General features: G+C 58.1%; 1 protein-coding gene across 1 annotated transcript in view; it reads left to right on the forward strand.

Moving 5' to 3' along the window:
• Positions 1–5,356, forward strand: part of HS1BP3 (HCLS1 binding protein 3) — a 35,654-nt gene extending 30,298 nt beyond the window's left edge. Inside the window, exons 5-7 of the mRNA XM_069102993.1 lie at positions 1,291–1,469; positions 3,276–3,414; positions 4,288–5,356. Coding sequence (XP_068959094.1) covers positions 1,291–1,469; positions 3,276–3,414; positions 4,288–4,537 — 568 coding nt within the window. The 3' untranslated portion in view covers positions 4,538–5,356. The remainder of the gene's footprint in view (positions 1–1,290; positions 1,470–3,275; positions 3,415–4,287) is intronic.
• The last annotated feature ends 8,973 nt before the right edge of the window (positions 5,357–14,329 follow it).

Here is a 14,329-nt window from a genome sequence, read left to right on the forward strand (position 1 = left end):
CTCTCCTCTATCTCTCTCTGTCTCTGTCCCTGTCTCTCTCCCTTTCTCTGTGTCTCTCTCTCTGACCCTCCCTCCTCCCCATTACTGGAGGTCACCCAGCAGAGGCCACGTGACTATTTGTGAAGGGTTCTGGGCCAGGAGCAGGTTAGTCTCATTGCCTCTGAAGGGCCCACCCAGCTCAGAGATGCTGGCATTCTGTGACCTTATATTGAGTCCAATTAGCCTTTTAAATTAATTGACAAAAGTCTGTTTTCTTTCCCTGCCCTTCCCACAGGCAGCCCCGAGCCCCAGCCATCTCCCCCTTGGTGCCTGGGATCCTGGGTGCCCTCCTGGCCCACTTCATGCTGTCCTCTTGATTTATCCCGGATGTTCTGACCTTTGGGGATCTTCATAAAGTGCTGAGCCTGCTTGCCATTCCTCCCAGCTTGTTGTCTGCACCTCCTCTGGGCTGCAGAGGCCCAGACACAGATCCCTGGGGCACACCACTGCAGACCTGTCCTGGTCTGGGGCCACTGCTGCAGCTGGCTCTTTCTCTGCTCCCCTGTCCCAGCCATGGTCATGGCCCCCTCCTCTTCCCTCTGCCAGGATTCCCTCCCCAGGGGCAGGCAGAGAGGGTGCTCAGGACCCTGACCTTCAGTTCCCTCCCCTCAGTGGTCTCCAAGGCTCCTGCCTGGGTCCCAGCCAGGTTATCAGAGAATGCCCGCAGTCTTTACACTCCCTCTCTCCTGCCTGCCTAAACCCAGAATTTGGTGGCACCGAGTGGAAACCATGGCAGGCAGGTTCATTTCCAGGTGCTGCTGGACCCTCAGGGCCTTGGGGCCCTGGGTCCTACACAGCCTGAGCCTGAGCCCTGCACTGGAGAAGTGGGCTCATTCCCAGGGGCATTAGTGGGGGACACTCACATGGCTCGGCCTCTTCCAGCCACAAGCACGTTGTTGGGGTGGTCAGAACCTGGCCTGGCTGAAGAGAGAGTGGGGATGGAGAGGAGGGCTCAGGGGCCTTGGGATGGAATCCTGGGCCTGATCCTGCTAGCTCTGTGCCCACGGACCAGATGACTTCCCTCTTTGGGACTCAGACTCCTCCTCTGTGAAGTGGGGATGCGGGTTGGGAGGGTGAGGTCATCTCTAAGGCCCTTTGTTGGTCTGGGAGGGACCCCAGAGGTCATCTCATCTGACCGCCTCATGTGCTTTCCTGGACAGGGCCAAGCACAGATCCCTGGGACACTCCACTGGAGACCTCCTTCCGCGGTGACATCCAGACACTGAAGGCTGCTCTCCTCTTCCTCCCCAGGTCTAAGAAACCCAAGAAACCTCCTGTCTCAGTCCAGGCCAGACCCAAGGAAACCTCTCTGGGCTCCGGCAAAGAGAGCAGGCCCAAGCTGACCATCTTTGATGACGAGGGGGATGGAGATGATGACCTCTTTAGCCCCCAGCCGCCTCGCTCCACTGTTCGGGGCCCCAGCCGAGACAGTGAGTAAAGCACCCTGGGGATGCTGAGTGTTCAGGCTGGGTCTGGAGTCAGGAAGACCTGAATTCAAATCCTGCCCCAGACATGTAGTGGCTGTGTGACCCTGGGCAAGTCACTTACTCGCTGTCTGCCTCATTTTCCTTTGCTGTAAAATGGGAAAAATCCTACCAGCACCAACCTCCCAGTGCGTGGAGATCAAATGAGAATCTGCCAAGTGCTGTGTGAATGCTTGCTTTGGGGATTATCTGCTGGTCCGGGAAGGAGCCTGGATCAGCTCAAACATTTCCTCTTCCTGGAAGTCTGCCCTGATTCTCCCTACCCTCCAGAGCCCTGGCCTCACACCTTCCTGGCACTTCATCCAGGGAGTCTCCTTGTGGGTTCCAGGCATCTGCACTTGTGTCTCATTGGCTCTAAACTCCAAGGGGGCAAGACCTGCTCCCCACACACACCTCACTCCATTGTTGTAGTGGACAGTCCCACGTGCTGGACAGGGGAGAGGTTGGGACTGAGGGCCTGCTTCCAGCCCCATTGTGATTCCAGACAAGGCCAGGCAGGGGCCGCGGGCTCGGCTGGGGGTCCTTGAGTCCCTGAGCCCCCTGGGGTTCTTTGTGCCCCTCCCCCTGCCCTTCCTCCTTCTCCTGCCCCCCCAGCCTTTCTTCATCCTCCTTCCCTTCCCACCCTTGGCCAGCTCCAGCCACCCTGGCCTTGGTGCTCGGCTCAGACAGGACCACTCCCTTCTCCCATCCCCTCGCCCCAGCCTCAGCCCTGCAAGCGAGGAAGCAGGTAACCCCCTGGGGCCCAGATGATGGGAACATCTGGCACCCACGGCATCGGGGCAGGGCCTGGGATTCCTGGTGGCGTTGTAGGCATTTATCAAGCATCTCTGCTACTGCATTTGAACTCAGGTCTTCCTGACTACAGACTCTGCACTCTGCCGTAGGGCCTAGAGCCAGGGCTAAGGTGGGGGTAGATAAGGCCAGTGGAATCCCCCAGGGAGCCTCAGGCCTGCTCTTTGTGGGGGACATGGTGTTACTTTGTTTCCAGTTGAACCCCAGCTTGTCCCAGTGTGTTCATGCCCAGATTCATCAGACGCTCCCTCACCAAAGTAAAAGCCCTCCCTTATAGCACATGCTTGAAGCCATGCAGAATAAATCCTCACTTTACCAAGAGCCAGCTGGGATGTGCCTGAGTGGTGGAGTCCTGAGCGGTGGAGGCCTGAGCGTTGGAGACCTGAGCATTGGAGACCTGAGCATTGGAAGCCTAAGCGGTGGAGGCCAGAGCATTGGAGGCCTGAGTGGTGGAGGTCTGAGTGGTGGAGGCCTGAGCATTGGAGGCCTGAACACTGGAAGTCAGAGCGGTGAAGGCCTGAGTGGTGGAGACCAGAGCGGTGGAGGCCTGAGAAGTGGAGGCCTGAGCGGTGGAGACCTGAGCATTGGAAGCCTGAGCGGTAGAGGCCAGAGTGGTGGAGGCCTGAGCGGTGGAGACCTGAGCATTGGAAGCCTAAGCAGTGGAGGCCAGAGTGGTGGAGGCCTGAGCAGTGGAGGCCAGAGCATTGGAGGCCTGAGCGGTGGAGGCCTGAGCATTGGAAGCCTGAGCGGTGGAGGCCTGATCGGTGGAGGCCAGAGTGGTGGAGGCCTGAGCAGTGGAGGCCTGAGCTGTGGAGGCCAGAGTGGTAGAGGCCAAAGTGGGCCTCCCCAGGGCCAGGTGTCCGCTTTCCCTCTCAGACTCCAGCTCCCTGCACCCTGCCAGCAGTGAGCTCATTGCTTGGCATACAGTAGGTGCTTAATGTTGATTGCCTCTCCTTCCAGGCCTCAGGCTATTTGATGACCCAGACCTAGGAGGAAAGGTGTCCCTGGGAGATTCCTTGCTTTTGCCAGCTGCCTGTGAGCGCCACCAGGAGCCCACACGGGGCACAGCACGCGTGGATGCCCATGAGGACCTGTTTGGGTATGTGCTTCGGGAGAGGGACTCCCCAGCTACAGGGAAAACCCACCCCCCTCCTTCAGCAGATGGGACCCAGGCCCAAGGGCAAGAGACTTCCCCGGGGAGAAGGTGTCAGGCAGGATTTACACCCAGGTCCCCTGACCCCTGCCCCAGGACTCCTTCCTCTGTCCCATCCCCCAGAGGCTTTGCCAAGACCCCCGTGGACCTGTCCTACAAGGCTCAGCTTACACTCCCACCAGGGCTGCCCTTAATCAGGGATTTCCAGGAGCATCATGGGGCATTGTGGGCTCTCAGGTACCTGCCCCTGGCCCCAGGGGTGGCCCCAAGCAGACCTGGAGCCTCCTCCCCATGGCTGGCTCTCTGATTTCCTGTCCCTCTGGGATGTGCCTAAAGGCAGGAGTGTATCATGGTGTGAGCCAACCTGGGTGTCAGGGGCCCACGTGGCGTCAGGGTCAGCGAGGCTGGAGCCGAGGGCCAAGGGGCTCCAGGGCCCTGTGACTGGTGCATCAGGGCTGTTGTCTCTCTGGAGAGGGATCCTGTTAGCCAGCCTGCCCTTCCCTGGGCCAGCTCTGTCCTGATCACTCCCTTGGAGGCCAGTAGGACATGAGCTGCTCGAGGAGAGGCTCTCCCTTGGTCTCTGTCACTTAAAGCTCCTGGCACTTAGGCCATTGATTGATTGGTCAGTCACCAGATGAGGTGCTTCCTGCCCTCCCCATCCCAGGGAAGCCCCCTCAGGACCACTGGGTGCCAGCTCAAGTTAGGTCAGAGACCTCTGACCCCAGAGTTTGTGAGAGGGAAGCAGGTTCAGGGCTGGGCTGTGGGGTGGGCACTGCTGGTGCCGGGGCCTGCTCACCAGCTCTTTCCTCTGCTCCTCAGAGTGGACGAGGACTTGGAGAAGATCTTGAGCTTGGGGTCAGAGCCCAGCAGGGCCAAGCCTCGGGTGCCCACCAAACCAGCAATCCCCAAGAAGCCCGTGATGCCACCCCCGGATGCAGGTGCCACAAGGGTGAGACCAGCCCCACAGAAAGAGGAGCAGGTGCAGGTCCAAGCTCTGAGCGAGCTGGACATCCTGAAGTACATCCAGGACCAGAATTCAGCCCACAGTACTGCCCCCAGTCTCTTCTGAAGGAGCCCTGGCTCCTTGGCTGGTGCCCTCAGCCCAGGGGTCAACCCTGCCCGTGGCCTGAGGGGTCAGCCCTGCTGGTAACCCCAGGGGTTCAGCCTGCCCTTGGCCCAGGGATCAGCCCTGCTGATAACCCCAGGGGTCAGCCTGCCCTCGGCCCAGGGGTCAGCCCTGCCCACTGTCCCCTGGGACCTAGGTCTGGCAGTTCTATGCTGACCGTGACCCCAGGGTGGCAGGTAGAGCTTGGAAGAGGCTGTCCTGCTTATCAGGACCCTAGGGCTGTGGGGGATGGATGGAGGGGTGCACACCATCCCCATCCAATGGGATGAAAGTCAGAAGGGCCAGGCAGACTGTGCCGCAGAGGAAGGCACCTTGGCACCAGGGGAGGACAGACACCTGGAAGCTGGCTCTCGTGGGCACCACAGCTCCATGTTGATGTGATGGCTGCCTGGGTGGAAGGGCCCGACCAACATCATCATCCTGAGTTTACAGGCCCCCAGGTGGGCTCGGGGCCCTGGGCTTGGGGCTGAGCATTTTCCAGTCTCCTGTGCCCATCTTTGCGGGATGAGAGGGTCTGAGTGAGGCCCCCAAGCCCCCCCCCACCTCTCTCTCTAACTCGGTGACCTTGGGTGGGTCACTAACTTTCCTGTGCCTGGGTCTCCTCACCTACAAAGTGAGAAGAATCGCAGCTTTAGCGGCTTCCCCGGATTTTTGTCAAGTGCCTTGGAGAACTCACTGTCTGTCTTCTAAGGGGGGAGGTCCTGTGTCTTCCATGTTCCCCATCTCACAGCAGATGCTCAAATAAACCAAGATTGAAATGAGGGTGCTCAGGTGCCCCCTGGGCCTTTCTAAAGGGGGAGGTGTATCCTGCCAGGGCAGGGTGGGAAGGAGTGGCTGCGGGGGGCCATTTCCCAGGGTAGGGGGGTACTAAAGGCTAATGGGACCAGGCTTTCCAGGAGAAAAGGCAGAGCCACCTGGGGGGGGGTATCTCCCTGAGAGGGGAAGGTGGGAGGCCTGGGATGGGGGAGGTGCAAAGAGGCAGCTTTAGGCTGGGGTCAGATGCCCCCTCTGAAGCGTGTCTGGGGTCTGGAGTGCCTCCCAGCCCTGAGATTCTGAACAGTTCCCAGTCCTAATGCAGGACAGGATTGCCACATGTGGGACCAGACCATTGTGACGCCACGACCCCGGGCAGCCCGTGGCACCGAGCAGGTCCTCTGGGGCCCATGGCATGTGACTGTCAGTACATTCCTAGCCAGCTCTCCAGTGATGGGAACATCATTGAGCCTCACTGTTCTCGGCTGTATAACTTCAGGCTGGGCGATGCCCAGGCCCCTCGAGGGCAGCCCCGTGTCTGAGCCCTGAGAGCCTCCAGCCATCCCTGCCCAGCTCCTGAGCATGATGGCCGCCTCCAGGGCTTCCCCGGCTTCCTAGGCCAGCTGCCGGGGCTGCTGAGCCATTAAGGGCAGGGTCCCTGGGGGGCACAGGGCAGCCTGGGTGGAGTGCTAGTGACTCCATCTCTCCTGTTTCCTCTTCTGTAACATGGGACCATGCTGGCACCGCCTTCCTCACCTCTAGAAATGGGGGTCACAGCCTCCCTCTGCCATCCTGAGAACATCAAGGACCTGGGTTCTGAGAAGTCACTTGTAAGTTGCCGAGGCTCTGAGCCAAGATTCCTGAGGGGCATCTCTGGGATGGCTCCAGCTGAGTGGCAGAGAAGGGCAGGACCCTTTACCCACGGGGCCTCACCAGCAGCCTTCAGGGGAGGGCGAAAAGGGAGTGATCAGAAGAGTCCACTCCTTACAGGTTGTGTGATTTGGACACCCCCCCCCAGGCCTCAGTTTCCTTCTGTTGGACAGGTTGTGTTGTGCAGGGGTGAGATGGCCCCTCCCAGATCACAGCATGAGGCTGAGGAGCCCCCACCTTCAGGCCTATGGGGAAACAGCCTGCAATGTCTGGGTGCTGTGGACTGACCACCCGCAGAGTGCTGGACTTGAGCCACATCTGGGTCTTCCTTATGTCACATCCCAGCTCTGCTACTTATTAGACAGCTGTGAAGGACCTGGGACAAGTCTTCTCCCTCTCTGGACCTCATCCGTGAAATGGGTGTGGACGAGACTTCCTAAGTGGAGCTGCCCTTCTAGGCTCCCTCAGAGCACGGGAGGGGCTCCTGAGAGACTGGAAATGAGTGCAGTCAGACAGATTGAAGGCCAATGGATCTGGGCTGGATCAGACTCAGGTCCAGAGGTCCCAAGTTCAAATTCAGAATCTGACGCTAAAATTGGGTGACCCTGGGCCACTCACTATCTTCATTTGTAAAATGGGCATCGTTTTTTCACTGACTCCCTCCTCCCACCCCTGTCCCAGGGCCACTGTTAGAAAGGAGGATTGTCCTTGGCGTTATTGTTAAAGTTCTGTACTCGGTTTTCCTTTTGGGGGAGGAGGGTAAGAACAGAGGTGTCTGCATTCATGGAATACCTGGGACCCCACATCCTGCTTCCTGGAGTGCCGTCGGTCAGCCTTCTCCAGACTTCCTTTCCTACTTAAAAATACAATGGGAAAGTCCCGCCATCATTCCCAGTTATTTCAGAGACTTCTTTTCCAAAACGGTGATGTCAGGCAGGCTGGGGCAGGGAGGGGAACCAGGATGCAGGAGATGTGGGTGTAAGCCATGCCTGACACTTGACCGATGGCCTTGGAGAGAGAGAACCCTCCTCCTGGGTCCTGAGGGATGGTGAGAGTGTTCCTGTTGGCTTCCAGCCAGTCAAAGGGTCCGGAAAGTCTTTTGAGGATGGAGGAGGATGCCAGACCCCCTGGGCTGGTTGGAGGAACAATTGACCTGTCAATGAGATGAAAGGCAGCATCCTATGCATTCTCCAGAGGAAAGATAGCCTGGCTTCTCCCAAAAGCTCAGTGTGGGCAGGAAGGACAAGAGGGCCCGGGAGGTTGGAGTCTCTGGAGCAGGAGCCCAGGATGGGCCTCGATGGACAGCCAGATGCACAGGAGGCTCGCAGGGGAGACAGGAAGCCATTGTAAACCTGAAACTTCCCAGCAGGAGCCGTGGCAGGGCTCAGCTGGGCTGGGCTGGGCTGGGCTGGTTTCCTTGGACTTGTTTGCTTCATTTTAGACACAAACTTAGTCCCAACCTACAATGTAAGGCTTAGTAGGTGCTTTCCTCATAATCCATGCACTTGGAGAGTTTCCATCTCCAAAGGACAGAAAGAGCCACGATCGGCCTGTGATTTGTCGCAGGCCTTGGTTTTTCTTTCAGTGCCAGGAAGGGGGGAGAAGAATGTTAAGTGAGAACATTTCAATGAGTGGACCCTGTCAGGGTCCATCATGTCCAGCTTGGGTTTGAACACATGTAACGTAACGGGCAGCACCCACACTGCCCGGCTTGTCTCTAGCCAGCCTGTAATTCTGTCAGCGTCATTTTCGATTTCACTTCCCCCGGGAGAGCCCTCCTCTCTTTACTGGCTCCTCGCTGTCTTAACTCCAATGGAATGATGTCTGTGATGACAGGGGAGAGTGGGGGGGCTCCTCCACTGAGCCCAACATGGGACTGGGCTGGGCTGAGGCTGCTGGGGCTCTCTCTGAGGGACAGCCAGCCAGAGCCCACAGGGGTGGGGTCCAAGAGGAAGGAAGGCACTTCCCCTATCCCTCTTTCTTCCACCATGAAATGGGTCAAACTTCCAGAATCAGGAATGAAGCCTCTTAGATCAGAGGCCTATGGACGACAGACTGTCAGAACTCAGAGACCCTCTGGTCTAGCCACATTGGGGGGAAGAGGAAGTCTGGCCCACAGCCCCATGGAGGTCAGGGCAATGACTATGGTGGAGATCATCTCGATTTAAGGTGCCCGCAGGTTTCTCATGGCCCCTCTGGGACACACAGTGCAAGTTTATTATCCTTGTGTTACAGATGGGGAGCTGAGGCCCAGGGAAGGGAAGGGGTTGCCCAGCTAGGGAGTGTTGGTGCCAGTACTCAAACTCGTCGCTTGACAGCCCGCCCAGCACTGACCACTGTACCACCCTCCCTGCCTCTGTCCCCTACAAGCTCTGGCTCTTTCCCCTCAGGGCATTCTCCCTGCAGAGGCTTGGGAGATGCCCCAGGTCTGCCCCCTGCCCTGGACAAACACGGAGTGGGAGGGGCGGTGGGGAGGGCTCCGAGGTCTCCCGATTCTGTCTGACCCTGACCTGGGCATCTCTCCTTCTTCCCCTTGGCCTCTGGCTCCCACCTCTCTTCACCATGATGCCCCCTCCAGGCCGTCCTCCCTCCGCTTAGCAGGCCGAATCCCCTTGCTGACCAGGTCAGGGTCATGCTGCCCTCTCCTCTCATTCCTCCAAGCCCAGGTCACCCTAGACCACTGCACCATCCCCTTCTCCAGTCCTGCCCTGGAGCTGCTGAAAGGGCCCTCTACCCTCCCAGACCTCCCATATGTCCTCCCTCTTCCTCCCTCTCAGCAAAGAACTTGGTCTCTTTCCTGGGAAATTAGAGGCGGTAGGTCCCAAGCTCCCTTTTCTCTTCTCTTGACTCCATCTCCCTCTCCCTGCCTCCTGGACCACCTGAAGTCATCGGGCTGGGCCAGGAGTCAGGAGGTCTGATCATGGCCAAGCTCCCGCCCCTCACCGGGCCTCAGTTTCCTCATCTGTAAAATGGGCAAGGTGTGATTGCAGGATTAGAGATTTGGGTGGAAGGTGCCTGAGAGGTCCAGCTCCCCCTCTGAGATTTGACCAGGTATCCTGACCCACCCCTAGCACCCTTTCCTCCACACCACGCTCTCGAAGTCCCTCTCTGACATTCAGGGCTTCTCTTTCCAGGAATCCAGGAGGGGCCACTGCAAGGCTCCCTTGTCTCTCCCTGTTCCCCACCCTCATGCTGGGGATGCCCCACATTGTGCTGTCCTGGGGAGGGGACTGGAGCCAAGGCTGTTCTTTATTTAGGAACTGACCCCAGCTTGTGGCGTCATTGTGTGCAGAATGGGCAGGATGTGAGCCTGTATTGTCTACTTGGGGAACCCCAGAGCAGGCAGCCCCTGGAGAGCTTCCAGGGAGGAGCCAGCCGTCTGAACTCGGGAGCAGACCGGGCCCCTTCTGTGGAGAGGGGGCACCATTGCCCCTGTCCTGCACAGAGCGGGGTGCTTTGCCGGCCTCTACAGATGGAAAGATCCCCTTTTCCCTGCCTGAGAACAGGGTAGGCGTGTAATAAGTGTCTGTGGGGCTGATGAATTCTCTCTTGGCTTCTAGTTTCCCTTTGGTCTTGTGTACCCATGTGCTCATGCCCAGATTTCCCAGTCTGCCCACGCTGGGACCCCGACAGCCACGCTGGGACCCCGACAGCCACCCAGGGCTGTTGGATGCCCCTCCTGGCTTCCCCCTTCAGCTTTCCCCCCACCTCCTGATGCCCAGCCCTGGGCCTGACAGCCCGCACGTGTGGCCTTCCACAGTCGGGTGCGGTCCTCTCCTCTGGAGCAGGAGGGGAAAGGTGGCTTGGCAGACCTAGGTCCAGCTCGCTGGCCACAGGAGCCCCCAAGAAGGGCTGGAGAAATGTGGGGTCTCTGCCACAGACCAAATGCAGAGACAGTCCCTGGGGCAGCCTGTGTGCTCACCCTCCTCAGAGCTCTGACAACCTCCTTCCTGGGACCCCGACTCCAGGGCTGGGCAGAGTCCTGATGGTGTCACCTATGGCGCCGTCAATGGCTGGAGGAGGCCAAGAGGATATCCCTAGGAGGAAACTGAGGCCCAGAAGAAGAAGAAGCCACGGGTCATCAGTCAACAAGGACTTGTTAAGCTTGGAGGCAGCACTATGCTAAGGGCTGAGCATGCTCACACACACACATTTACACACACACTCACACATTTACACACATTCATACACACACAAACTCACTTATACATATACACACTCACATTTACACTCACAACCTCATTCATACACTCATACACATACACACACTCATTCACATACACATATACACACACACATTTACACTCACACGCTCATTCATACACACACACTTGCACATTTACACTCAGACATTCATACACAGAGAGGCACAAAGAAACAGAGAGACAGAGAAAAAAAGGCAGAGAGGGAGACAGAGAGGAGGGAGAGAGAGGGAGACAGAGAGAGAAAGACACAAAGAAACAGAGAGACAGAGAGAGAGGAAGACACAAAGAGAGAGAGAGGAGGGGAGAGAGAGGGAGACAGAGAAAGACAAAGAGACAGAGAGAGAGAGGGAGGCAGAGAGACAAGAGAGAGAGACGGGGGGGAGACACGAAGAAACAGAGAAAGAAAGAGAGACAGAGAGAGAGGGAGACAGAGACAGAAAGAGAGAAAGACACAAAGAAACAGAAACAGAGGCAGAGAGAGAGAGGGAGACAGAGACAGAGAGAGAAAAAAAAGGCAGAGAGGAGAGAGAGAAAGACAGAAAGAGACAGAGAAGAGAGACAGAGAGCTCCCACCTCTCCCAATCAGCTCTGGTAAGGGCAGAGGCCGGGGCACCACTGCCTCCTTATTCCCAGAAGGTCTGCCCCTCTCACAATGGCACGGACTTTTGGAAGTTACCAAACCACTCTAGTCTTGTGTGCACCTAGAACCCCGGGCTCTTTTTTCTGGTCCCTCGAGGGTCTGACCACGCCCCTCTGGCCTCCTCCCTGTCAGGCTCTGTCTCACCAAGTTCAGCCCTGGGCACTTGACCGCCAGGACAATGCAGGTGGGTCCTCCAGTCTCAATTAATTATTCAGTCCTCCACGATTCATCCCGGCTGGGATGGGGAGGGGCTGGGAGGGCTCCAAGGCTTGACATCATCACCTGTGAGTGAGCAAGTGGGCATCATCCCCTGTTTGGGTCTTCTGGCACCCCGGATCCCCTGCCCCGTGCCAGGCCAGCAGGGCACTGCCCACATGATGCCATTGGAGCCTCTCCCTGCCCCCACAAGGTGGGTGTTACAGGTTTTATAGCCCCATTTTACAGATGAGGAAACAGGGAAATGGCAACTTGCCCAGGTCCCAGCACTAGAAAGTACCAGAGGCAGGGCTCACTCCATGGGGCTGGGAGCTCTTGGCCCATCCCCACTGGTCAACATCCAGGGGATGGCAGAGACGGTCCTGGCCAGCCCCTGCCTCTCCAGATGCCCAGAGAGGCATGGCCCACAGCCGGCCAGTGACAGGTGTCCTGGTCTGAGGCTCCTCCAGTCTGTGGGGGGAGCAGGGCTGTGCAGAGCTGGCCAGGAGGTCAGGGGCCTGGGAGCTCAACAGGGCCTGAGCCCAGGAATTGTTGAAGTTCTAAGGTAAAGGTCTCTCAAGGGTAGGGAATGAGGCCACCTGGGGCTGGTCTGGGAGGTGGGGCACCTAGGTTCAGGGCCCCCTCTGTCCTGACTCTTTCTGATCCTCAATCTCCTCACCTATAGAATGGGAATTGGGATCCCTCCCCAGCATCTCCTCTGCCTGTGTATTAAGGGTCCTCACATGGGAATTCGAGGCTTCCCTGACACACCCCATGGGGCCAGCTGCCGGCTCCCCCTCCAGAGGGCCTAAGCCCCCGGAAACCACTCCTGGGGGGCACCTCCCTGATGGGCACGGGGGCATCTGGGGAGCAGCTGCCAGCACAGGCAGGCAGAGAGGCCCCAGAAGGGAAAAGACTTATCTAGGGTGATGCATCCAGGACCAGCCCAAGGGCGCTTCCCCTCTCCAGGCAGTGTGCCTTGGCCTGAGGACCACCCCCCAGTGAGGCTGCCCCACCCAGAGGTGTGTCTTTGTCCTCCCCAATTTACAGATGAGGAAGCAGAGGCCAGAATTACAGAACTTCTTATCATAGCTAGGATTCAAGCCCAGGTCTTCCTGACTCCGGAGTTGTGTGACCTTGGACAAGTCACTTGTCCAGTGAGCCTGAGTTGGCTGATCTGTAAATTAATGATAACAACAGCTAGCATTTACTCCACACCTCCTGTGTGCTGGACAGTGGGCTAAGCACGTTATCTCATTTAGTCCTCACGCCAAGCCTGGGAGGCAGCTGCTGCTATTAACCCATTTCACAGATGAGGAAGCCAAGGCACACAGTGACTTGCCCAGGGTCACAGAGCTAGTAAAAGTCTGAGGCCAGATTTGAACTCAGATCTTCCTGTGCACGGCTTAGCCGGGGGCAAGAGTCTTTGAAGCTCATCTAGGGTTCTTGGGAGGAAAGCACTTCCCAAAGCTGGGAATGCTGTGGAGATTGGAACCACACAGTCAGGGACCTGGGCCCAGGGCTCAGAAAACCAGGGATCCACAGCAGGTGGCCGTGGGGGGAAGCAGCAGAGAAGCTGGATCTTTGTTCCCCCCGTGTGCTCTTGGGATCTCGGGAAGCCAGCGTCCCCAGCGAGGCCGAGGCCGAGGCCAACCAGAGCCCTGGAGAGGGGGGAGAGTCGCCGGCCACGGCCCGGCCCAGGCCTGAGCCAAGCAGCCCTGGCCTCGGCCGCCCAGAGCTTGGCTCTTCTTGTCCTGCTGCTGAGGAGCCGCTGGCCCACCCACCATGGGGGCTCTGCTGACAGCAGAGGGGCCTTGCCCACCTCGCTCGGGTTCAAAACTGTGGCCTCTTTTGCAAAAGGACCTTCTGGTTGTCCCTGAACCCGGTGAGGGCCCGGGCCACAAACCTCTTGTGTAAGTGCTGACACACACATACACATGCACACACATATTGGGGTGGGGGCAGACCCTCCAGACCTCAGCAGCTCCTGGACATTGCCAAGTCCCAAGTGTCCATTTTACAGATTGGAAGACTGAGTCCCAGACTGGGTAAGGGCCTTGGGCAACGCCACATAATCCACTGCCCTAGCCTGCCTGGGGCATGGCGGCACACTTGTCCAGGAGGAAGGCCTGTCTGACAGCAGGGCGTCCAGGAGAGAGGAAAGTGGGCTCCTCAGGACCTGGGGCAGGGGAGCTCAGAGACTTTGAGTGCTGGCCTGGTCAGTGCTCACTGCCCTGGGTAGGGCAACTGAGGAATGGTAGTGTGTGTGTGTGCGCCCGTGTGGGGGTGTGGTATGTGCAGTGTGTGTATGGTCTGTGCACACGTGTGTTGTGTGTGCACTTGTGGTATATGCAGTGCATGCATGGTGTGCGCACATGTGTGTTGTGTGTGCACTCATGTGGGGCGTGCACATGTGTGTTTGTGTGCATTGTGTGGTGTGTGCTCATGTGTGGTGTTGCACATGTGTGTTGTGTGTGCATGTGTGTACTCATGTGTGGTGTGTTGTGTGTGCACTCATGTGGGAGTGTGGTGTGTACTCATGTGTATGGTGTGCACACACGTGTGTGGGTGTGTGCACACTCAAGTGGGGGTGTGGTGTGTGTTGTTGGGGGGTGTGCACTCATGTGATGTGTGTGTTTATATGAGGCATGTTCATAGTCTGTTGGTACGTGGGGGTATATATGGGGTGTGTGATGTGGTAGATGTGTTTGTGGGTGCTGTGGGGGGGGGGCTGTGGATGGAGGGAGGCCTGGCCCAGGAGCTGGAACACTGGGCTTTGAGCCTGACTCTTGTAGATATTTTCTGGTGCCCCTTGGCCCTGGGCCAAGGAAGAGCAGGGGTGGCCAGAGGGCAGTGACTAGGCTGGGGATGGACCTTGGACCCTGGGGGATTTTGCCTCTAGCCCCAGCCCAGTGCTGGCTCCCAGCATGCCCTTGGGCCCCCTGTCTCCAGGGGCCTGCAGGTGGCCCAGCTTCACCTCCACCTCTTCCTTCAAAGCTCACTTCCTGTAGGAGCCCTTTCCTGGCTTCCTCCCCCCAGCCCACCCCAGTGGCTACAACTTCACTCTTACCC

This window comes from Petaurus breviceps, unplaced genomic scaffold, assembly GCF_028583685.1.
Source record: "Petaurus breviceps papuanus isolate PSGF00001 unplaced genomic scaffold, PetGlider_PUasm1.0 559, whole genome shotgun sequence".
NCBI lineage: Eukaryota > Metazoa > Chordata > Mammalia > Diprotodontia > Petauridae > Petaurus > Petaurus breviceps.